This window comes from Hordeum vulgare, chromosome 1H, assembly GCF_904849725.1.
Source record: "Hordeum vulgare subsp. vulgare chromosome 1H, MorexV3_pseudomolecules_assembly, whole genome shotgun sequence".
In the NCBI taxonomy this organism is placed as follows: Eukaryota; Viridiplantae; Streptophyta; class Magnoliopsida; order Poales; family Poaceae; genus Hordeum; species Hordeum vulgare.
Genome location: NC_058518.1, coordinates 369,290,877 through 369,316,171, shown reverse-complemented (window position 1 = coordinate 369,316,171; position 25,295 = coordinate 369,290,877). Strand labels below are relative to the sequence as shown.

General features: G+C 42.9%; 1 protein-coding gene and 1 long non-coding RNA gene across 3 annotated transcripts; one reads left to right on the top strand and one right to left on the bottom strand.

Annotated features, from left to right (window-relative positions):
* Positions 1–3,262: 3,262 nt before the first annotated feature.
* Positions 3,263–5,580, bottom strand: LOC123411302. 2 transcript variants are annotated; one of them, XM_045104237.1, is made up of 8 exons: positions 5,253–5,580; positions 5,101–5,177; positions 4,910–4,951; positions 4,759–4,800; positions 4,382–4,465; positions 4,138–4,225; positions 3,870–3,967; positions 3,263–3,769 (listed from the first exon to the last, which is right to left on the bottom strand). In XM_045104237.1, the coding sequence occupies exons 1-8, from the start codon at positions 5,419–5,421 to the stop codon at positions 3,749–3,751; spliced, it is 621 nt and encodes a 206-aa protein (XP_044960172.1). In that variant the 5' UTR covers positions 5,422–5,580; the 3' UTR covers positions 3,263–3,748. The 2 variants fall into 2 exon arrangements, with proteins under 2 accessions (XP_044960172.1, XP_044960178.1); XM_045104243.1 differs by lacking the exon at positions 3,263–3,769 and having other exon boundaries at positions 3,918–4,009; positions 5,253–5,572.
* A 1,397-nt stretch (positions 5,581–6,977) lies between these two features.
* On the top strand, positions 6,978–9,792 carry LOC123411298. The gene is made up of 2 exons (XR_006613232.1): positions 6,978–7,367; positions 9,102–9,792. It is a non-coding gene; the product is annotated as an uncharacterized LOC123411298 (long non-coding RNA).
* The last annotated feature ends 15,503 nt before the right edge of the window (positions 9,793–25,295 follow it).

Sequence of the window (25,295 nt, the reverse complement as noted above, 5' to 3'; positions counted from 1 at the left end):
TAGTAGCTAGATGGTTCCCTCTCTTTTTGGATCTTCAATACCATGTTTCCGTGAGCCTTCTTACATAATCGAGATCAATTCGATGTAATCGGTGGTGTGTTTGTTGGGACATGATGAACTGTCACTTTATGATCAGATTGTTCATTGAAATTAATTGAATCTTTTGAGGTTTTGTTGTTTCATAATTAAATAGCTTTGTATGCTCTCCGATCTATCTATCTTCTTTGGTCAAGTTTGATGGGTTTTTCTTCACAAGGAGTTGTCCTATAGTGGTTTTTCTTCACAAGAAATTAATTGAATCTTGCAGTGCTCTAACCGAGTGAAAAAAGGGCCAAGACACGTATTGCATTATTACCACCGATGTTAAGGATATCGCTTATCGTTAGCGTCTTGGTCAGCTGGCGATTAGGTATTAACCAGAAATTGGTCGATTAATCAATTTTATCGATCCACTATTAATCGTTCCTTTTTTGCAAATCCCAGGTTCCCACTTCCCAACACTACAATATTCTATATTCAACACCAAAACAATATTGGACAGAAGTGTTACCTTCATCCCTAACCTTTGAATCCATGTATAATGACAAAGAAAATAGGACAACAGTACATATTATATGTGTAACAAGGTCCACAAAACACAAATAAACATAGTTTTTGCAAATGTAGTGATATGAATAAGCCTGATTTATCATTAGATTCCTGATAAATTGCTTGTTAGAGCGATAAATTAGCTCAGATGATAAAACGGTGAAAATAAGGCATAATCTTATCGGTCACCCCACGAGTAGCGGTAAATCATACGATAAATCGTTGAATCACATGATTTTTTGAATAGTGGTTGAGACTAAGGATAAAATGATGGGGTTTAGTCATATTGATCGACTTCTTGATGTCTACATTATGACATCTTGCTTATTGGGATACTCATGTTTCTTGCAAACTTAATACCTTGCGATGCATGTTGGATAGTGGTTTTGGGGTGAAGTATTAGTAATAGATACAGTTGGATTACAACCTACTTATCACGGACGTAATGCCTATATGATATTATGCCATGAAGGATCATAGTTATAAATATTACAATTTGTTTAATTGCCCAATTTTAATTTGTTTACCATGCCATTCATTTGTTTTCGAGAGAGATGCCAATATTGAACCTATGCCCCCGAGTCTATTCGCCGTTAATAATTTCTTCTAGAAAAAATTCTATTTTATTTGTCTTACCACTTCATTATTATCTACCTCTATTATTTGCTTTAAATCTAGTAACTATCAAGACAAGGAGCTTGACAACGCTCTTGCCATGTTAGATGCAAGTTTTTATTTTGTTTGTGTAGAGTTGTTGTTTACATTGTTAGTGTACAGACTCCTATTGGATTGATAACCATGGTTCCTAATCAAGGAAAATATTTTGTTGTTGTTCTACTTGACCATTCCTCTTTGGGGAATCCCAACAAGTCCTACGGAGCCAACACCTCCCAATCCCCTCCCCCAGCCCCAAGCCCTAGCTATCGTGCACCAATTCATACTGTTAGTCAACAAAGGAGGAGGAGATGGAGGAGGAGGCGGGGTTACGACAAGGTTGGTTCATGGGAGCCCGTCGAGATGAAAATGGACGTCGGGCTCACCGAGCATGAAGCGATGGAGTCACAACTCTAGCGCGCCGACGAGGCCACTATCGCCGCCATCCTTGCTGGTGTGGAACCATTAAAGGAGGACCTCGTATTCAAGTTTGCCATTGAATTTGGGCGCTCTCCTAAGCCCGTCCACACAGCGTACACGACAATGTATTGGGAGCGAAACACGGTGTTCACGAAGCTCAAGGTACTCGACTCCGATGAATCCAATAACTCTAGACGAGGAAGGACACCCATGATCTCCGACAACATGGAGCCCATCATCGACATCTCCGACGAGGATTATATATTTTTTAGTTGTTGTAGTTGATAATTTGGGTTAATTATGTGGTAGCATAGTTTCATTTGAATACTCCCTCCAGTCATTTATACTATCGTATAACTTATTTCATTTTATCCCAATTTTCTCTCCGCATTCCTCTTCCTCATCGTACCTTTCCTTTTATGCCCCTAATAATGTTGACATCTTTATGCATAAATATGCATGTTTCAAATCGTATTTGAAAATACAATTTTAGGCAACTTTGTGATTTGGGGAAAGACTAGGTGCACAAATGTTTAACTACTCAAGTTTTGAGGGGTCATTTTGAGGAGTTAAATTTAGGGGCAGGCGAGAGACGCCCATGGCGACGAAAGTCATCGTCTGCTCATGAGCCCATTTGAGCTCGTAATGAACAATAAAAATAAAAATAAAAATAAAAAAAATTTGGTGAAAACATTGACAAGAGTTTTCGAAGCTTGCAAAGTTTAATCACGAAATGACATTCGTGTAAGTCATGAAAAAAAATCAGCACTCCAAAATATTTTTGAAAATAACACTTTTGGAGCATCATTTTTCTTTTCTTTTTGCTATGACTTCCACGAATGTTATTTCGTGATCACATTATGTGAGCACTGAGAACTTTTGTCAATGTTTGCATTAAAAAACAGATTTTTTTCCCAGATTTTACTGTTCACCAGAAACGCCACGTCCCCTTGGCCAGTGTTACTCTAATCTGATGAAACTAGCCTTAGACAACTTTCATAACTACTGTTAGATATTCAACTCCAAATTGAGACCCATATAAGTCAATGTAGCCCATTATAAAATGCTAAGAGTGTTTTTTTTTGCTAAAAAGACACGCCTGCTTTTGTATTTTCGCATGAACAACCGCTTGCTTTGTGACTAAAATTCACTTTCAGTTTTGCTATAACCATATCATCATCATCATCATCATCATCATTCTTTTTACTCTAGCATTTTAAAATGTGTTTAAACGCGAATGATTCAGGTGTTATCTTAGGCAGTTATAGAGACAATATTGCCCAACTTAAAATGTTGATTGTTGGTGTATGGACAACGATCCTTGATCATGAGTGCTACACCAAAAACCACCATCCATTCCCTTTCCTCACCCCTCCTCGCCGTGCAGGGGTACAGCCAGAGAGGCGACAAGAACAAGGCCTACTATTTTATCTTCTCCACCATTTGATCACATCGCTTCGTACATATTCGGATCACTTTGCCGCCAACTAGGACTTGTATATACAAAAAGATAGCAAACCCTTACCGCATAACTCATAATATAATTGTCTTACACGGATGATTAAACAAACTTCTCACATGCCAGGATGCTCATCCGTACTATACTTCAAAAAGACAATAGTATTGTTCATTGTACGCAGTAGAATTATTCACTTCAATGTAGTACCACACTGAAGCAAGGATACAGAGTACCAACCTTCTCATGGAATAGACGGAATAAATGTTGTGTGTGGAAATTACCTTAATCCAACACCAGAAGAACTGTGAAAGAATTAAGTGCTCTCAACAAAAAAGATCTTAATTACAAATTTACGTCAAGAAAAGTCTCAGTGATGTTCATCTCAGTTTCAAATGTATGTTGATCTAGTTATAGGCCTCCCATCGGTGTGTTTGAAACAGTAGCTAGTACAAGCTGCTCAACTTCTCCAGAGATTAACATTGAGCAGCAGATGGAGACAGTTGAAGGATTGACATTTTACCCAATGGATCACTTGGAGCAGGCGATTTCAAGTGACCATTCGAGGATCAGTTCAATGCTGCCTGAATTTGTCTCTGCGGACGGATCGTTACCTGAGACATACAACCTTCATGCTGAATTCTTTCCCGTCTGCAGATAGTGAAGCAAGAAAGCAGAAAACTCATTCGGTCTGCAGGTAGTGAAACAAGAAGAACAACACAGAAGTTGGCAGCAGTCAGAAGCAACAAACCAGCATCTCATGGTCACCCATTATTTCCTCGATCACCTCAGCAAGAATCTTCTCTGCGCTGTTGGGAACAAGTGCTGCGAAAGCAGCTTGTTCCAACCCTGAGCAGTGAGCAACAGCTCGTCAGTTTGATGACACGCGGCCTGAGATAAAGCATCCACAATTGAATTTGTTTCATCACTTAGTCTTTCGTTTGTGTGTGTGGAAAGAAGCTACATTTTCTCTTGACAGTTTCCTAATTTCCTTTGACCTAAGACTGAGGAACCAGTACCTGTTTCAGGGAAGGCGTTGATGAACATCATCATCTCCTCACCAGTCAGACCAGAAAAGATGCATATTCTTTGTGGAGATTTCATAATCTGTGAACCAAACACACATGTTAACTAGTGATCAAGGGTAAAATTTAAGGCTATGAAAGAAGTGCTTGAAGGCATTTGGCAAGGCTGTTATTTCAGCATAAGAGGGTAAGAAAGCGCAGTAAAGACTGAAAATGTCATGCTTGCAAATGTGGTTACCTTGACAGCTTCTACATTAGGCTGCTCAGTGTGCATGGCATCCCACAAAGTTTGTTTCGTCATTTCTTCTGTACAATGAATCACCTGACGCATGAACAAGTTTTCTGAACTTTCAGGATCGCATGACAAAGTTTCTACAATATTTTATCCCACATGGTTGTTTCTGAATAAGAGTAAGCTTTGGCTACTCTATATTTCAGTGCCTCTTTTTCTATACTCATTTTTTGATTTATTACTTACTCAAGAAGACGCCTATTTTTTTAAGAGTGTAGAAGACCCCTATTGGTTCAATCTCTGTTATTCTTCTGCAGTTAAATGTACCAAATCTGTTCCTTTCTCGGTAAACCTCTGTTACAGCAGGCGCGAAACTTAATTACCTTGAGGAAATCACCGTCGAGCTCCTTCAGGAACTCCTGAATCTGCACTAGTTACCAAAATTCTCAGGAATTTCTTGAAAATTAGCGTCCTATCTGTAAATATCTGCATGCAGGTATCACGCGGGCTCTAACAATCATGTGAACCGAGTACCTTGACAGTCTCGCTTTTATCGAATCCGATGAGCAATATTGCCTGAAATGGGGGTCACAATTCAGTGAGATTGATCTCAGCATTTCGAAGTACAGAAAACACTATATTTTACTAGTAACAGAAACTATATGTATATGCAGCGTTGGCGTGGAGTAGCACTCGCTGTTCGCGGACAACCGGCGGCGACTCACCGGCGGTCCGTACTTCGGGTCCTCGGCGTTCAACGGCACGAACTTGGAGTCTTCTGCTACAAGCTCCGCCGGGGCTCCTGGGACGAAGGAGGCGCGTCAGATGTGCCAAAGGAAACTGGGTATATTCCAGGTGCGTGGCGACGCGCGCGCACCTTCAGGAGGCAGCGACGATCGGAGCTGGGGCAGGCGCCATATTCTCCTCGGCAACGGCGACGGCTGCGCCGCGACGGATGCGGGGGTGCGGGCCGAGACGCCGCAGGAGGGGGCGAAGGGTCTGGTCAGGATTTGGCTGTGGAGGACGGGGGCGGACGGCGAAGTCATCGGCACCGGCGGCGGCGGCGAGGACGACGGCGACGTTATCCTGCTGTGCTGTGTTCCGACGTTATCCTACACGACGGCTGTCTCTGTTGTCGTGTTACCGCTGTCACGCCATGTTAGCCGTTCGGTTGATGCGGAGTTGATAGACGGCGGGTAGCCATTGCTTTTCACCGATTTCGTGGGTTGGTTCATATGGTTCAGCCTTCCGGGCTTAGCCGAGAGACGCTGATTTTCCATCTACTCCTTCATTCCGTTTTAAGACCTTTTAAAAATTTCATTATATACTACCTATGGACGTATGTAGTCATATTATAGAGTATAGGTTTATTTATTTTATTTTGTATATAGTCTATAGTAAAATTCTTAAAAGATCTTACATTTAAAAACGAAAGGAGTATATCAGTTAACAGAAAACTATTTTCCTTATCTGATAAATATCTAATGTGTGACACGAGCGCATGACAACTCCGAATATCTTTTATACTAAATTTAATGAGGCGAAGATGGTGACTTTAGTTATAAACATAACAATCTTCGTGCTTCAATTTATTTTTGACATAAACTATCGTCTGTCACCGGAATTTGCCATCTTTACATGACTGGCATTGCCATAAAAAAAACGCCAGGCCGAAGTGGACACTTGACTTGTGGCACTTATCATTTGAGTACTTTCTACCTAAAAAACACTCAATATTTTCCATTCCCTTTTTATGAGTGATATTTTTTCCATTTTTATTCCTCGCAAAAGTGTTATATTCGTTAACTCTAAAACTTGACAAAACTTGCCTTTTAACTATCAATATTTGAGAACTCCTCGATGGTCTTGTGGTAGACAGCTTGGTTGGAGTTGTCGTCGATCCGGGTTATTTTTTTACTTGATCTAAAAATTCTTTTTAGGATTTATTTTGTAAAATGAGTTTATTAAATCCAAATTCGGAAGAAAAAAAATAAGCACATCGATAGAAGATATATGCTATGAATAAACCAAAGATAGCTAGACTTATAGAAACAATTGTATTAATAATAAATTCATATGAATTTACAATAGAATTAGAACTTTCCTAAAGTTGCCTTTTAACCATCAATATCTTGAGAACTCTCCTCTGGTCTCGTGGTAGACAGCTTGGTTGGAGTTGTTGCCGACCCGGGTTTGAAGACTCATTTCTCTTATAAGAATGAGACACTGGACTTCTTTCCCTCTATTCTCATTTTGTATTACTATCAATATATATTCAACCATCATACCTAATCTATGTCTGTGCCAATATAATCCAAATTTTTTAGTAGTTTCTGTTGTTTTCAATTTTTCATTTGACTATTCAAAGCGCAAGAACTGTAAATGAAACATTGTCATTCCTATTAAAATTGCGTATTAGACTTGCTCGGAGTCTTCAAGATGGGTCTCGTGAACTATCAAGGCATATCCTTCTTTAGACCCTTAAATTGGTATTCGTTCGAAGCATTTCACTTGCTAGGAGAGTAAAATGCACAAAACCACCACATTAGTGTCCTAGCTCACGGAAAACCACCACTTTACAAAATGTAACACTTTGCACAACAGCGAAGAATTGACAGTGGCAAAAAACTCTAACTCATTTTCTGAGTGTGTTTTGACGTGACTGATCACTTGCGGGGTGACAATTGTGACGACGAGGCACTAACGAATGTTAACGGTCCTGTCCGAAGCGATTGGGTTGGCCCTCATTCCCATCTCTCACTCCCACACATTCCTATCAGTTTATCTCTCTCCTCTCTCTAACTGGCAGGGGGTACTTGCGGCGGCTCCGAAATCCATTGCCGAGGGAGTGGTGGGGAGCAAGTTGTGGCGAAATTATCCAGTCATCTTGGTTGGCCGGCATGGCTAGGGGAAAACGCGTGGAGGAGGAAGATTGTTCAATTATATTTTGAGAAAAAATCATTACTGTCAAATAGTGTTGCTCCGGCCTTGGGTGAGCTGCCTCCCTCTCTCTAGTACCTATTTTTGTTTGTGGAATTATAGGATTCTAGATCTGGAAACAATTGTTTTCGCTAATTCTAGCAAATTTTGTTGTTCACTGAATCTTGTTGTGAACTTATGCAGTTAACTAAGTGTTGTTGTTTGTGACTGAACAAAGTTAACTGAATCTAGCACTCTCTCACTAAACCTAGGTGTTAAACTGAAAGTAGTTAACTGAATCTAGTTCTCTCTCACTGAACCTAGGTGTTAAACTAAAAGTAGATAACTGAATCTAGCTCTATCTTACCGAACCTAGGTGTTAAGTTGAAAGTATATAACTGAATCTAGCTCTCTCTCACTGAACCTAGGTGTTAAATTGAAAGTAGATAACTAAATCTAGCAGTTAACTGAACTGAATGCGGTTAACTAAATCTTGCTCACTGTGACTGAAGCTAGGTTAATTTAAACACCAAGATTCAGTTATCTGAATATCAAATCAAAGCAAGATTCACTAAAGCTAGGTTAATTCAAACACCAAGATTCAATTAACTGAATCAAATCATAGCAAGATTCAGTTAACTCACTATGACTAAAGCTAGGTGTTAAACTCGAACACCTAGATTTAGTTAACTGAATCAAATCACATCAAGATTTAGTTAACTCATTGTGACTGAACCTAGGTGTTAAATTGAAACACCTAGATTCAGTTAATTGAACCAAATCACAACAAGATTAAGTTAACTCACTCTGACTGGCCTTAGGTCTTAATTCAAACATCTAGATTCAGTTAACTAAACCAAATCACAGCAAGATTCAGTTAACTCAGTGTGACTGAACCTAAGTGTTAGATTCAAACACCTCGATTCAGTTAACTGAATGAAATCACAACAAGATTCAGTTAACTCGTTGTGACTAAAGCTAGGTGTTAAATTGGAACACCTAGATTCAGTTAACTGAATCAAATCACATCAAGATTCAGTTAATTTTAGGGTTTGCAAATGGTTAATTATTCTAGGGTTAGTTATTTCATTGATTGATGTAGTTGAACTATTCTTGTGGACTGAATGAAACTAACACCAAATGTCACTACTGCATTTTACATGGTGTTGTGGAGTGTACATGAGTTAATTTTGGGTTGAGTGATGCAATGGATAAGTTAACCATAGAAGTAGTGAGTCAGTGCAACAGGGTTTAAGTGATTTGACTAATGTGAAGTGTCAATAGGTGTGCTAAATTTAATATTCATACAGTCCCCGGCTATGAGAGAACTTGCAATATTCAGAATTGCAATGTTCAGACTTTATTTGAATCAAACTATATTGATAGGAAAGAAGTACAATAAGCTGTCTAAAAATGTGAGTTAACTTAGATTTCGTGACATTTTTATCTTTTCCACTATGGGCACAAAGATTCAGCAACTATGAGCACAAAGATTCAGCAACTATGAGAAAAAAGATTCAACAACTATGAGAATAAACATTCAGGAACCATGACCACAAGCACTCAGATAGATAGATAGATAGATAGATAGATAGATGGATAGATGGATAGATAGATAGATAGATAGATAGATAGATAGATAGATATCATACATACATATATAAGTTCACAAACCACACATAGTGATCTGTTGCTGCATAAATTTAGTTCAGAAACTAGGTACTTGAGACACTGCGTTCAGAAACCACACCTAGTAACAAGGGCATATGTTGCATTAGACTCACTCTTCCTACAAATCTTGCTGCAGCTTCAGAAGACGGAGAGATCGGCAAACTGGCCCATGATTCGAAACTGCTTCTTCTTCCTCCTAATGCTTGTGCCTATCTCCACCTGCATCTGCTGCTTCTCCACCCACTACTGCTCCATCTAATGCTGCTCCATGTCGAACAGAGGAGCAAGGGGCAGCACTGGAACCAACTTGTCGAGCGCGTAGTCCATGCGTAGTTGGTCGCAGTTCTAGTACATGTACCAGCGTGCCCACTAGTATGGATCCGGGGAATTCATCGCCTCCCCCATCGCTCCATGGAGTTCTCGATCACTGGGCAGTGGAGGTCTGGCATTCGAGCGTGCTCCTCATGGGTGACGTCCGCCCTCACCACACGTGCATGGCTCTTTGGGATTTCAATGTACCGGTTTCTCACCTCGCGTGGGTAGGAGAGCTCGATGTTTTCACCATCGAAGATCTCCTGCAGCGTCTTGTCCCATCCGAGCTCGAATGCCATGGCGCGATGGAGGTTTGTGGACGATTCCTTGTTGTTTTTCGGTGCTTCTCGACAATAAAAAGATATGGTAAAATGTGTGTTGAACACTTATGCTTCCTTGACATTGCTATCAACCCTTCAAAGTTTTCCATCATTTTCTTTGGGAATTGTTCAAGAGCGGTGATGGTTGAGATTTAGGATATCCTGGAGGTTACCCAACAAATTATTGATCCCAAATACTTGGTTTGGTCTGTGTCGGATGGGAGAATGCATAATGGAAGATTTTAAGTGGTGCAAGAAAGCGTGAGTAGAAGGTTAGTTGACTGAAGCGAGCAATATACATCTTTCGGAAATAAGGATATTTTGATTAAATCAGTAGCCCAGGTGTTAGAGCATAATTCTCCACATGTGGTTTTGGTAATTAATGACAATCCCTATGAAATAATGGTTGCCTTAAGTTATATTTGTAGGATTTGTCCATAGGCACTTCTTGAAGTCCATCTATTGGTTACAAGGAGTTCATATGATGACCAAGGTGGCTTTCAAGGTTTTATCCAAAGATTGGTCATAAAGACACAAGGTTGATCAAGCTAAGTCAAAGAGTGAATCAAGTTGGTCAACACACAAAGTGTACATGATATACCGAGAGGGTGAAGTGATCCCATTGTATGGAAAGCATTGTCCATTACGCTTTGTGTACTAAGTACTAACCCATGGTCTTCGTGAGAGTTCTATGTGGGGTTAGGTGTGTTTCCATGGGCTTGAATCAAGAGGAAGATCTCATAAAACCCATGAAGGATGACATCAAGTGGTGATCGTCATCAAGATTGCAGTGTGCAAGTTCAAGTGGAGCATCACGAAGATATCATGCTTGAAGCTTGTCGTTCATTGTGGTGGCAATGGACTTGTGAAGATGTGTTGAAGAGTGGCTCACCCATAGTGGAGTATGGGGGAGCAATCATCTAGTCTTCATCGAGCCAAGGCAATACAGAAAGGTGATCCATCTTGAGGAGGTCAAGATCGTCATCGTCTAGCACAAGTGTACTATGTGCAAGGTATAGGTTTTCCCTTGATAGGTTTTTCTATTTTAGGATAGATTGTCGTACTGTCAAGGGGGGCTCTCAAGTAAGAAGCTTGATCGTATCGTTCGTTGAGAGATCAAACCATTTGCATACTTGCATCATATTTCTTGGTTCTTGTTTGGTGTTTCTATTTGTGAGTATTAGAGCTTATGGTCATCTTTATGACAAGCTCGAGTTCATCGAAAATGGAGTTCATGCGCATCTTCTATGATGTTTTCGATGTTGGAGTTTTTGCCGGTTCTTCATTCATAGAGGTTTCACATCTTTATATCATTGACATTTTCATAACTGCATTTTCTTAATATTTCTAGTGGCTTTTGGATAGGTCTTGTCGTCATAAATCCAACAAGCTTGAGTTTTCTCAATTCGGAGCTCGTATGAGAAAGTTATGGCAGCTTTAGTGCTCGAGTTGTCCTCTTGATTCTGGGTAAGCGGAAGTACCGCTCGGGGTAGAGTGGTACTACCTCTTTAGCGGTACTGCCGCTCCCCACTTCCGGCCTCACTTCCGCTTACGTTTCCCTTTTTCGATTTTGCTTAGCAATTATTTTTTAGCGGAAGTACTACCCGCATAGTACTACCGCTCTTGGTACCACGGTACTACCGCTTACCTTTGGGTTCTAGAGTCTTACTGCTTCCGAGCGGAAGTACCACTGGGTAGGGCGCTAGTACCGCTTTAGCAGCACTACCGCCTCGAGGGTTCTGCCGTTTTGCATGTTTTTTCCTAAAACTACCGCTCCAGCGGTAGTACCGCTCATCTCAACGGTAGTACCGCTTGTGCACGACCAGTGCACATAATGGTTGGATTTGGGGAGCACTATATAAGGAGTTCTTCTTCCCCATTTCTCCTCATCCGTTGAGCTCTTATTTTCCCCCCCATTGTTGACCTTCTTTCAACTTGCTAACTCTCAATCCCTCCAACTATTCTTGCTAGTTCTTGAGGGAAAAGAGAGAGGAGATCTAGATCCACATTTCCACCAATCACTTTCTCCTCTATGTGAGGGGAACCCCTTGGATCTTGATCTTGGAGTTCTTTGTGAGCTCCTTGTTCTTCCTCTCATATTCCTCCATAGCTTTTGTTGTTGTGGAGGGATTTGAGTGTGAGGGACTTGACCACTTAGTGTGTTCTTGTCATTGCATTAGTTGCATCAGTTTGAGTTCTCCACGGTGATACGTGGAAGTGAAAAGTTGATAAGCTTATTTGTGACGCCCTCGATTTTATCATACGCTAATCATACACGCAAATGCATACGACCAAGCTCAAGGACTCATGGGAAGATATCACAACACAACTCTAATCACAAATAAAAACATACAAGGTTCATATTACAAGCCACGGGCCTTGAGGGCTAGAATACATAAGCTCGAGGAACACACGAGTCAGCGGAAGCAACAAATATTTGATTAGAGACATAAGATAAGGAAAATGCCTTAGAGAAGGCTAGCACAAAAGATACATCGATCGAACGAGGCGAGGCCTCCTGCGTGAGAACCTCCTAAACTACTCCTGGTTGTCAGCGGACTCCACGTAGTAGTAGGCACTGTCGAGGTAGTAGGCGTCGTCGACGGGATACGCCATCTACTGGGCTCCATCATCTGGTCGCAGCAATTGTATCAAGGGGAAAAGGGGAGCAAAGCAACGGTGAGTACTCATCCAAATTACTCGCAAGACTGACATCAGAACTATGCTAAGTTATGCATCGGTATCAAAGGAAAGGGGTTATATGTGGACCAACCGCAGCAATGCAAGAATAGAGAGAAGGGACTAGTCCTATCAAAGACTAGCATCTTCAGGTGTCTTGTAGTATTAGAAGAGAATAGAGCAAGTAACACAATTATATAGTCATATTGTTGCAGCAATATAACTTAAGGTCACGCCCAGAGATTCTTCCTCGACTTCATGCGAGAAAGCAACCTTGGAGCAACATTCCAGTTAAGTAACAGTTGAAGTTGTATAAGATCAGGATACAATTCCAAGTCGTCCTGTAACCGCAGACACAGCTATTCGAATAGTCAATTTTTATCCCTCCAGGGGTGTACCATAGTACCCAACACGCTCGATCACACGTTGGTTGGACACACTTTTTTGGGTCATGTCCGGCCTCGAAAAATCGACACGTTGCAACCCTACCTAGGACCAACAGAAGCTAGCCCGCTGGTCTAAATCATAAGCGCACAGGGGTCATGGGCCCATCACCCTTTGCGCTCCTGCATGATGCGTGGGCGGCCGATGTCAATCCTCGCACCTCTTATACAAGACAATGCTTACGTGGACCACTCGGGCACGCGTTGCTCCATTGCTGACGTTTGAAGAGCTTCGGCTGATACCACGACGTCGAGTACCCAAAACTTCTCCCACGTGAAGGTTAGTGCGAAAAGTTATCCCGACCAAGTTAGATCAAATACCCGAATCCCATTAGCATTTTAATTATAAGTGCGGCAACGATCAGCAATCCATGATATGTGGTCCCGTCGCCCCGTCTCGAGGATGTGTGGCAAGGACCAAGAATGCCCGACCATGGCTCATCACATCCATGCGGGAATCCACCCGCAACACACCTCATGAAGTTCCGAGTAGCCAGGTCAAGTAATTGTGTGTCTGTATCATCAAGGGGATCCGAGGTATCACCCTCGATGGATCCGAACGATGTAACCATCAAGGTGGCCAGGGAGGAATCACCCTCGATGGACCAGCTTGATGGGTTGTACGACAGGGTCATTATCGGAGGTGGTGAAGGGGGAATCACCCTTCGGGAACCACCGCTGATCAAATACACTACAAACCTAACATCGGAGTACGTAATGAGGTGTCACCCTCGGTACTTGATGGTAGCTCTGCAGAGTCATACAACTAAGGGGGTGTGAGTGATGTGACGGGTCTTGGCTTGTCGATCAAAAGATTGAGACTTTGATGATAAAGCGGGGCAACTGAACTAAGGGGGTCAAAGGGGATCACTGCTCCACCTATACTAAACAGTTTAAAGTGCAGTAGAGTAAAGTAGTAGTTCATGAAAAACAAGCTATGCATCAGAATAGGAGCCATCTACAACAGTAGCAAAATCTAATGCAAGCATGAGGAAGAAAGAATAGGCGATATAGGAATGATCAAGGGGGGTTTGCTTGCCTTGTTGCTCTGCGGCAAAGGGTTGGTCATCAGCAGGGTAGTCGTACCCGGCAGCAGCGTAAGTCTCGGGGTCTACTAGAGAGAAGAGGGGGAAGAAACAATAAATAACAGAGAAATCAAAAGCATCACAAAGCATGACATGGCTATATGCAGCGCTAGACATGAGCGAACATAGTACTACACGTTGTAGACGGAGCGGTATAATATCTGACGATTTTTTCTGAGTCTCTCGCTACTATTGAACATGAAAAAACGATGGAAAAGTTCCATGTTCGCTAAGCTAGGGACACGTAACCTATGAACGGATAGCGTATTCGGGTTTGTCTCATTTTTTTATCAACTTTCATGTACAATATATTTCCATCCGAGTTATAGATTATTTTATATGATTTTTCAAAGCTTTAGTAATATCCTAAAAATAATTTTATATTAAATTCAAATTATCCAGAACAGTCAAACGCTAGGGGTACCCACAATTTTACCTAGTCAGCACAAACAGTGGCTAACTGGTGGGCCGTGTTGACATGAGTCAACAACCAGTGAGCAGAGGCTGACTAGTGGGCGTGCTGCGGAGTGAGCATGCTGACTGGGCCGGGCTTATCCACTCAAACTGTGGAGACGCCCCACGAGTCAGTCTCTTCACTAATTAGGGGTTTATTTTAAATCCAGGGCTAATTAATAGTGGTGGGGTCCAATGGTCAGTGCGTCTTAGCCTAAGCTAATAGTTAACTAGTCCTAAGCTAATCACCTAGCAGCTAGGGCCCATCTGCGAGTGAGACATGGCCGGCCTTAACAGAGCTCGCGCTAGCGGTGACCTACAAGTGCCGCGGCAGGGTCGCCGACGACCAATTCTGCCGACCAAATGGACGTCCGCGTGCATGAATGGAACCAGCTTGATGAGCCGCATCTATTTACGCTACGGGCACGAGCTAAGGTGGTAGGCATCCATAGCGTCGATGATGCCCGAGCAGCAACATCGGCGATGTAGATCGAACCGGGTGCTAAGGGGGTTGAGGAGGAGCTCTAGAGGGTCAGGGAGGTAGGGGAGCTCACAGTGGTGTCAACGTGGTGCTCAGGGAGGGTCGAGGGGGGCGAAGGCGAGTAGGAGCTCAACAATGGCAACGACAGCCGAGGAAGAACAACTAGTCGATGGCATCACTAGCGCACAACTCCGGCGCGATCCAGTGCACCACAGGGTCGAGCAGTATGTCGCGTATCTTCTCGGCTCGACGGAGAGGAGCGAGTCGGGCGCTGGTCGCGAGCTCAGCGTGGCTTGGCGATGGCGGCGTTCGGCTAGACATGGGGAAGCTCGAGGAGAGGGGGGATGGGGCACGCCTAGGGTTAGGCTTCGGCGAGGGGCAAAGGCCACCGGTGTTATAAAAGGGAGGGGGAGGCGCCGGGTGGTGGATGGGCGCCACGACGACGGCTTCGGCCGTGGCGGCCATCGGTGACCTCCACAACTCCTGTGTGATTAGAGGAGGGGGGAGGGGAGCGAGGTGGGCCGATTGAGGGGCAAGTCCCAGGTCGGAGAGGGGATGGGATGGGCCAAGGCCCAAGGGGAAAGGATTGAACATGGGCCCTCCCCCCCCCTTCTTATTATGATTTTTAAAAATAAAACTTTATGTTTTCATTAAAAGCTATTGCTTTGCCATATTAAGTCTTCTGTTATATGTAAATATTTGTGGAACTTGCCAATTATTACAAAAGAAATAATAGACACTTCCATAAAAAAATTAATTGGGGGCAAAACAAATTGTTTGGAATTTTTATAATTCAAAAGGTAATAATTTAATTGTTTTGGCCTCTCTTATAAATGTTTTAGAGGCACCAAAATACTTTATAAAATGTTAGTTACAATTTTATAAATACTAGGGGAATATTTTTAATCCAAACATGATTTTTGTTTTTAGGTTTACAAAACTATTTTGTCCACTTTTTAAATGCATTTTGAAAGTCATTAGGGAATTAAAATGACTTATGATTCCAATGTGATCAAGCATGGTTTATCAAAAATGGACTAGCTTAATCCTAATGGTTACCATAGCTTAATTACATGGGTTATTGTAGCTTAATCCGGGGATGTCACAACTCTCCACCACTAAAAGAAATTCTCGTCCGGAGAATTAAGAGGTAGAAGTATGGGGGAAGGTTTGGTTACGAAATTATAACGAATCTTCTTAGTGTGGTTTGCTCTTCCCGAAGAAATTTATCCTTTACGTTGAAGTCTTCATTTCTCTGACTTAGGTCATCCTGATTAATTCGTCATCCTCCCTTCGTGATCTTCATCGCCCTACGAATGTGATAATAGGGAAAACTTTGGAAGAACGTAGCTACACAAAATTGGGCATCTGACTGCGAACTTACGGAAGAGGACAAGAATTATTCCTCAAGTTGTAACTCACGGAATTCATTAGGAATAATACGTGATGGTACAAAGGTTTCAAACGATTAGGCAATGGTTTGATGACTAAACAGATATGAAAGGGGGTTTAGAACAACGAAATAAAATATTGCGCGTGATAATGGAATAGATCACTGATACGTCTCAAACGTATCTATAATTTTTGATGATTTCATGATGTTATCTTGTCATCTTTGGATGTTTTATGTACCTTTTATATCTTTTTTGATACTAACTTGTTAATTCAGTGCCAAGTGGCAGTTCCTATTTTTTCCGTGTTTTTGGCTCTTTTCAGATCTGATTTTGGAATGGAGTCCAAACGGAATAAAATCCCCGAAATAAATTTTTCCCGAACGGAAGAAGATCAGGGGGCTTGAGGGCCAAGCCAGGAGGGCTACAGGGGGCCCACAAGCCCCCTATCCGCCACTAGGGGGGCGGCGGCCAGCAGGCCTGTGGCCTCCTTGGCGCCCCCCTGACCTAGCTCCTTCGCCTATATATTCCCTAAAATACAGAAAAAAATCAAGGGATCCACGAAAATACTTTTCCGCCGCCGCAAGCTTCCGTTTCCGCGAGATCTCATCTGGAGACCCTTCCCGGTGCCCTGCCGGACGGGACTTTGGAGTTGGAGGGCTTCTACATCAACATCATCGCCCCTCCAATGACTCGTGAGTAGTTCACTTCAGACCTACGGGTCCGTAGTTAGTAGCTAGATGGCTTCTTCTCTCTCTTGGATCTTCAATACAAAGTTCTCCATGATCTTCATGGAGATCTATCCGATGTAATCTTCTTTGGCGGTGTGTTTGTCGAGATCCGATGAATTGTGGATTTGTGATCAGATTATCTATGATATATATTTGAGTCTTTGCTGATTTCTTATATGCTTGATTTGATATCCTTGTAAGTCTCTCCGAGTCTTGGTTTTGTTTGGCCAACTAGATCTATGATTCTTGCAATGGGAGAAGTGCTTGGTTTTGGGTTCTTACCATGTGGTGACCTTTTCCAGTGACAGTAGGGGCAGCAAAGCACACATAGTGTAGTTGCCATCAAGGGTAACAAGGTGGGCTTTGTCGTAGATATGAGATTGTCCACCTACATCATGTCATCTTGCTTAAGGCATTACTCTGTTCTTTTGGACTTAATACACTAGATGCATGCTGGATAGCGGTCGACGTGTGGAGTAATAGTAGTAGATGCAGAAAGTGTCGGTCTACTTGTTTTGGACGTGATGCCTATAGATATAATCATTGCCATAGATGACGTCACGACTTTGCGCGGTTCTATCAATTGCTCGACAGTACTTTGTTCACCCACCGTCTACTTGCTTTCATGAGAGAAGCCACTAGTAAACACTACGGCCCCCGGGTCTATTCACACCTATTGTTTCCACTTTTGCTTTTACTTTGCTTTGTTACTTTGTTGCTTTCAGTTCTCACTTGGCGAACAATCTATAAGGGATTGACAACCCCTTCATAGCGTTGGGAGCAAGCTTTTTGTGTTTGTGCAGGCACTTGTGATACTCCTTCACTGGATCGATACCTTGGTTCTCAAACTGAGGGAAATACATACCACCGCTGCGCTACATCACCCTTTCCGCTTCGAGGGAACACCAACGCAAGGCTCCAAGGCCACGGGGGAAATCCTTTGCATATTTGGCTCAATTTGCATGTTTGTGTAATGTAATGGATAAACCTATGTATGGCTACGTATGAATGTTGTGATTGCTATGGATTGCTATGATATCATTGTAGACGTTATGTTTTGCTACACTACTTCTATGATGATCTATTATCTTTACCTGATGATCCATTATCTTTACTAAGTCACATGATATTTTCGAAACACACATTAAAAGGGGCTCCGATATTTTACCATGCACATACTAAGGGGGAGCTTCGTACTAAACCTCTCCAAAGCTATAATGTATGTTAAATCTTTTGAGACCTATGTATATGTTGTCATCAACTACCAAAAAGGGGGAGATTGAAAGTGCAGTCATGCCCCTAATCGACTTTTGGTGTTAATGACAACACATACATAGGAAACTAATCCTATTTGTTGAGTGTATCTCAGGATGGCAAGTACTTTAGTAGATTGAGAATTATGTGCCTAGGTGGTCTGAGAAGATCGGGACTTATATGTCAAGAAGGCTCGGGATTGAGAAAAGATGATGTAGACTATCCTTTAAATTTACTATTCTTGAGTATAGGGATCCCGCACTATTAAGAGGGGATCACAGGTTTTGCGATGAATTTGCTCATACTACATCTCTACTTTTCTGCTCATACCACATCTTCACTACTCTGCTGTTATCTCAAAACAAAACTAATGCCTCGGACATCCGGCCTCCTCCGGACGTCCGAGGGTCGGACGTCCGAACTGCTTCGGAAATCCGGAATCGTATACCACAGAGATCAGAGCCATATAACTCGGACTTTCGGCTCCCTCCGGACAGCCGAGGGCCGGTCGACCGACCAGCTTCGGAAATCCGGAGCTCTGCACCAGAAGAACTTGAGCCATATAACTCGGACTTCCGGTTCCCTCCGGACGTCCGAAGGCCGGACGTCCGGCCCCTTTCGGAAATCTGGAATCTTGCACCAGAGAAGTTTGAGTCGAATAACTCGGACTTCTGGCCCTCTCCGGACGTCCGGTCCCTGTTCAACTCCACAGTGGTTCCACATATATTTACAGCCCTCGGACGACCGACCCATGTCGGACGTCCGACTCCTTGTGGACGTCCGGACATCCGTGAACTGCCGGATGTCCGACCCCTGTGTGACTTAAAGTGTCCCCAACGGCTGTTTTACTCTCCCCACTATATATACCCCTCCCACTCCGTGAGAGGGTGTCCAACACAGCTAGAACACGTACAAGAACACCTTTCTTCTCACTCACTCTTGTCTACACCCAATCTTAGATCCCAAGAGCATTTGTGAGTCCCTTTGAGTGTTGTTCCAATCAAAATATAGATCGTCTCCTTCTCCTCCTCTCCTCCAAAGTGATTTGTGATTTGAGAAAGTTTTGAGCAATCCCCGTGATCTTGTTACTCTTGGAGGTTGGAGACTCCTAGGCGGTAGGAGTCTTCGGAGAGGAATCAAACCATTGTGATTTCCCCCGGAAAGTTTGTGAAGGTTTGGAAGCCACCTCAAGGCTTCCCACTAGTGGTTGAGAAACGCCTTCGTGAAGTTATCTCAAAGGGAGAATAGGGTGAGCCTTCGTGGCGTTGGTGTGCCTTCGTGGTAACATCCGCCCCTCTAACGATGACGTAGCTTCCCTCCAAGGAAGTGAACATCGGGATACATCCTTGTCTCTCTTGGAGTTTTGGTTACCTAACCCTAACTCTCTACTTGTGTTAATCCTTATTACGTACTTGTATTTGATTATTGTTTACCGGCTACCTTACTTCACTCTAAATAGCTTACTCCTTGACTTTGCTATTATTAGGCCTACACTCATATTCCGCACCTTTGCCTAATATTGCTAAGTAATTATTAAAAATTGGAACTGTACCTATTCACCCCCCCCTCTAGGTCCATCTCGATCCTTTTCAATTGGTATCAGAGCCTCGTGCTCTATTCTTGTGGCTTAACCGCCCTAGAGCGAGATGGACGGGATTCCCACTACTGTAGCTCCAGTGGAGAGGGACGGGACTTCCACAGAAGTCAAGTCCTTCACCTCTGAGGACCTGGAACGGGCCCTTGCCAAGCAAAAAGAGGAGCATGATGCTTCTCTTGAGGCCTTGGTCCAACTAAGACTGGCATCATTAACCACGTGGACAGCCACGTCCCCAAGGGCCTCAGGGCCACATGTGCACGGTTCTTCATTTGGCCAACAACCTCCGGAGAGGAACCCAACGAGTGTTCCATGGCTTTATGCTAGATCTCAAGTTGAGAAACCTAAGTACAATCCTGGAGGAAAACCTCCCTTGCTTGATGACAATTCCGATTTTGCTTTGTGGAGAGTTGGTATGCAGGATCATCTTAGGTACTCCAATGATGAGATGTTGGACATCCTCGAGCATGGGTACAATCCTGTAGATCCAAGGTGCCTCACTCCCAGAGAAACTTATGACAAGCATCTCAATGACACTGCGATCATGTGCATAAGAAAAGGAATGAATGACAAGCAACAGAGACCTTACATTCACATCACAAGTGCCAAGGAACTGTGGGATAGCATTATAAGGACCAAGACCGGTACTCCACTCTTCGGCTTGCTCAATATGAAATTGCCAAGGGGCAATTACAGAATTTCTGTATGGAAAAGGGTGAATCTCCCAAGCAACTACTAGAACGGCTCATGACTCTCGCCGCAGACATTGAGTCCTGTGACTGTGGCAAGACACAAGATGGTTTCAATCTGACCAAGAGATTTCTCGTGGACAAGTTACTTCATGCTTTTGCTCCGTACCACCATCAAATGGTATGGGACATGAGGCAGCACCATGGGTTCAAATAAATGACTCCAGATGACATCATATCCACTTTCCAATTATTTGAAGAGTGAAAGGCAAATGCAACAAAGCACCTTGCCATGCATGACACTTCAACATCAAAGATCAATCTTGCTTTGAAAGCCAAGCATGAATGTGATGAAGAAGAAAGTGAAGAAGAAGAGGGTGATGATGACTGCGAAGATGGTGATGATGTTGACTCTGATGAAAGCCCATCTTATGAGGACATTGCTCTCTTTGTAAAGAAGTTCAGTGCAGGAAAGTTCAAGGGAAGATTCCCAAAGAAGAAAGTAAGGAAATGCTACAACTGTGAGGAAACCAACCACTTCTCCAATGACTGCCCTTATGAGAAGAGAGAAGATAAACCAAGGTTTCCGAAGACCTTTGTAAAGAAGAAGTTGCCAAACCCTATGAACTCCAAGCTCAAGAGAATAGATGGAAGAGCAATGGTTGCACAAGAAGAATCAGATCCAGAAGACGTTGGTGGGGTTGTCGGAGTAGCTCAGGATACCCAAAACACCTTGAGGCTAGTCAACAAAAGTGGTGATGTTGTTCACTACAACTATATGAAAGACTACAAGGGCAACGCCCACAAGTGTTTGATGGCAAAGACTGCCATGGGAGATGAGGAAGACCAAAGCTCCCATGATAAGGTTAAGGTAACTCCACGGTTAAACTCTTTCAGTCTAGTTTCTACCTCACCTGATGAGTATCTTGATGCGGAAGATCACTATGAGGATAATGACTTAGATCATCCCATGTTTGCCAAAATAAACAAATTTATGTGCTCTCTTAAAGGAAAGAAGCTCACTATGTTTCGCATACTTATGGAAATGGTGAGTAAGCACACCAATACCATCAAGGAACTCGAAACCCTCGTTACTGAGGAGAAGGAAAGAAATGAAATCCTTGAGCAAAAAGTATTGTATGAGGAAGCACAAAATGATGCATTATGCTCAAAAGTTGGTGAAAACCTTGATAAACATGCTAACGATCTTGCCTCCTTGAAAAAGGTTGAATCTGTGTGCAAAGAGTTACTAAATGATAAAAACCTACTAGTGAACTCTCATGCTTCCCTTTCTAAGGACTGTGAGCGTCTATCCTTGTCTCTCAAAGACAAGGAAGAGAAACTCACTGTTCTTACAAAGAGCTTTGAGGCACTCAAGGTTACTTATCTTGACACTTTAGCTAAGGCTTACTCCTCACCTATTATTAATGTTGATACCTGCACTACTAACTCTAGTAGTGAACTGACATCTATCCTTGAGGAAAACTGTTCACTAAAGGCACAGCTAGATAGAGGTCTCATGACATGTGCACAAGGACAAAAGACTCTCAGTGAGATCTTAAGTCAACACAATGGAGGCTTTGCCAAGGAAGGGCTTGGGTTCAATCCAAGCACCGCCAAGAAAAGTGCATCTCCTCTCAAGTGTACCACTCCGCTTAAAGAAATATTTGTACGAGAGGGACACAAGGAGAAAGGTAAGGTTGTGAGTGGGTCGGCCACTAGGGGTTTGCCTACTCTCAACAAGACAACTGAATTCATGCCTCCATCCTATGTACTTTGCAAATCAAAGGAAGGAGAGGTTTATGCTAAATTCGTTGGTCCCTGTAATGCATTCCGATTTTATGCTATTTGGGTCCCTAAGACTCTTGTAACCAATGTGAGAGGCCCCATGACGAAATGGGCACCTCAGACCAAGTCTTAATTCGTTACAGGCTGTTTTCTCCGGAGGAACCAAATGGCTGATCGACAGTGGATGCACCAATCATATGACCGGAGATAGTAACTTGCTCTATGACTTCATGCAAGACATTCGACCATACATGAGCATTGTATTTGGTGGAGGGTCGAAAGGGCAGGTAATTGGGTTGGGCAAGGTGGCAATCACTAATGACATGTCTCTTGCAAATATCATGCTTGTCCAATCTCTTCAATATCATTTACTTTCAGTTCGCCAATTGGCTTCCGTTGGTTATGACACATTATTCGGACTAACGGATGTGAAAGTCTTTAAGAGAGACACTCTCGAAGTGGCCTTTGTTGGAGAGTTGGATGACAACCTTTACACGGTTGATTTCTCGAAAGAGAGCACCTTCCATACAACTTGTCTAATGGCCAAGGCCGACATGGGATGGTTGTGGCATCGCCGGCTCGCCCATGTCGGCATGAGAAATCTTCAAAATCTCTTAAACGGCAATCACATCCTTGGACTAACAAATGTATCTTTTAAGAAAGATCGTGTGTGCAGTGCATGCATAGCTGGGAAACAACATCAATCAAAACATCCACCCAAGAACATTGTATCCACTTCAAGGCCGTTAGAGCTCCTTCATGTGGATCTGTTTGGGCCTCCTTCATGGGCAAGTCTTGGAGGTAAAAAGTATGGCCTAGTCATTGTTGATGATTACTCAAGATACACATGGGTATTCTTTCTCAAGTCTAAGGACGAGACGAAGATCACCTTCATTGATTTTGCCAAACAAGTCCAGCGGAAGTTTGACAAGGACATCAAGGCAATAAGAAGTGATAATGGCTCCGAGTTCAAGAATTGCACCCTAGAAGAATTTCTTAGTGATGAGGGAATTGAACATCAGTACTCCGCACCTTACACCCCTCAGCAAAATGGTGTAGCAGAGAGGAAGAACCGGACACTTGTGGAAATGGCAAGGTCCATGTCAGACGAATACAAGTCACCACATAGTTTTTGGGTTGAGGCTGTCAACACAGCATGTCATGCATCAAACCGGCTCTTCCTTCGATCAATATTGGAGAAGACTCCATATGAGCTCCTATCTGGGAACAAGCCCAATGTTAAGTACTTTCGTGTGTTTGGATGCAAGTGTTTCATCCTCAACAAACGGGAACGGTTAGGAAAATTTCAATCCAAAACAACTGAAGGAATTTTTGTTGGCTATGGATCAAACTCTCACGCCTACAGAGTCTACAAAAAATCCACTGGATGTGTTATAGAAACCTGTGACGTGACGTTTGATGAATTTAACCGCTCCCATGGGGAGCAAGTTGATCTAAGTGATGCAGGTGAAGAAGATTCCTCGCAAGATATCTTGAACATGGGTGTAGGTGCACTTCTTCCCATGGAACAAAGACCCCATGATGATGATGAAGATGATGAGAGTATTTCTCATCCTCAAGACAGTTCACTGCCCGTACCTCCACAAGATACTAGCACACATATCATGCCAGTGGTTGAGGATCATGTGGGAGAACATGTCTCTCACCCTGATCACACTCAAGAACAAGTTGATCTTCAAGAGCTAGACCAAAGTATGGATATGCTTGATGATGAACCTCAACAGGTGCAACACGAAGAGGAATATCTTCCACCGCACGTAAATGATCCATATGTTGAGGACGTTGATGATGGAAACAAAGTCGAACCTTGTGAAACCCTGACCTCCATCATGCCACGTGTGGCCGGTCGTGTTGATATTGATCAAATCCTCACCGGCGTGTCGGAAGGTAGAGTGACTCGTAAACAATTAACAAACTTTTATGCTCACTTTTCATTTGTCTCTAGTACTGTGCCACATAGGGTTCAGGATGCATTGTGTGACAATGACTGGCTCCTTGCTATGCAAGAAGAGTTAAACAGTTTTACACGCAATGAAGTATGGTCATTGGTAGAACGACCAACTGAGGAACACAATGTCATTGGAACTAAATGGATCTTCAAGAACAAGGAAGATGAGAATGGACTATCCTACGCAGCAAGGCAAGGTTAGTAGCACACGGGTACGCCCAAGTTGAAGGTTTGGACTTTGGTGAGACTTTTGCCCCTGTTGCTCGTCTTGAATCCATTCGCATTCTATTGGCCTATGTTGCTTTCAATGGTTTTACTTTGCATCAAATGGATGTGACAAGTGCTTTTCTTAACGGTCCTCTACAAGAAGAGGTATATGTATGACAACCACCGGGGTTTGTTGACCCTCACCACAAAGACCATGTGTACAAACTTCACAAGGCTCTGTATGGCCTCAAACAAGCACCCCGTGCTTGGTACGATCATCTTAAGAAGTTCTTACTCGATGATGGCTTTGTGGTGCGGGTGATCGATCCCACTCTTTTTACTAAGAGGGAAAATGGTGATTTGATCTTATGCCAAATCTATGTAGATGACATCATTTTTGGTTCTCCTAACATCCATTTATGCAAGAAGTTTGCGGCCTCCATGACCAAGACCTTTGAGATGTCACTCAACACGGACTTGAAGTTCTTTCTTGGATTTCAAATACAACAATTTCAAGAAGGAATTTTCTTGTCTCAAACTAAGTACCTCAAGGACATTCTTGAAAAGTTTGATATGACAAATGCTAAACCAATGAAGACACCCATGGCCACAGATGTCTTTCTAAATGAAGACACCAACGATATCCCTTTTGACCCATCTACTTACCGCTCCATGATTGGTTCGTTACTTTATCTTTGCGCATCTAGACCGGACATCATGTTAAGTGTAGGCATATGTGCTAGATTTCAAGCTTCCCCTAGGGAAAGCCATCATACGGCGGTTAAGCATATTCTTAGATACCTTGTTCACACCCCAAAGTTAGGCTTATGGTACCCTAAGGATGCAAAGTTCGATCTTATTGGGTACTCCGATGCGGATTGGGCTGGTGACAAAGTGGGACAGAAATCCACTTCCGGTGCATGTCAGTTTCTTG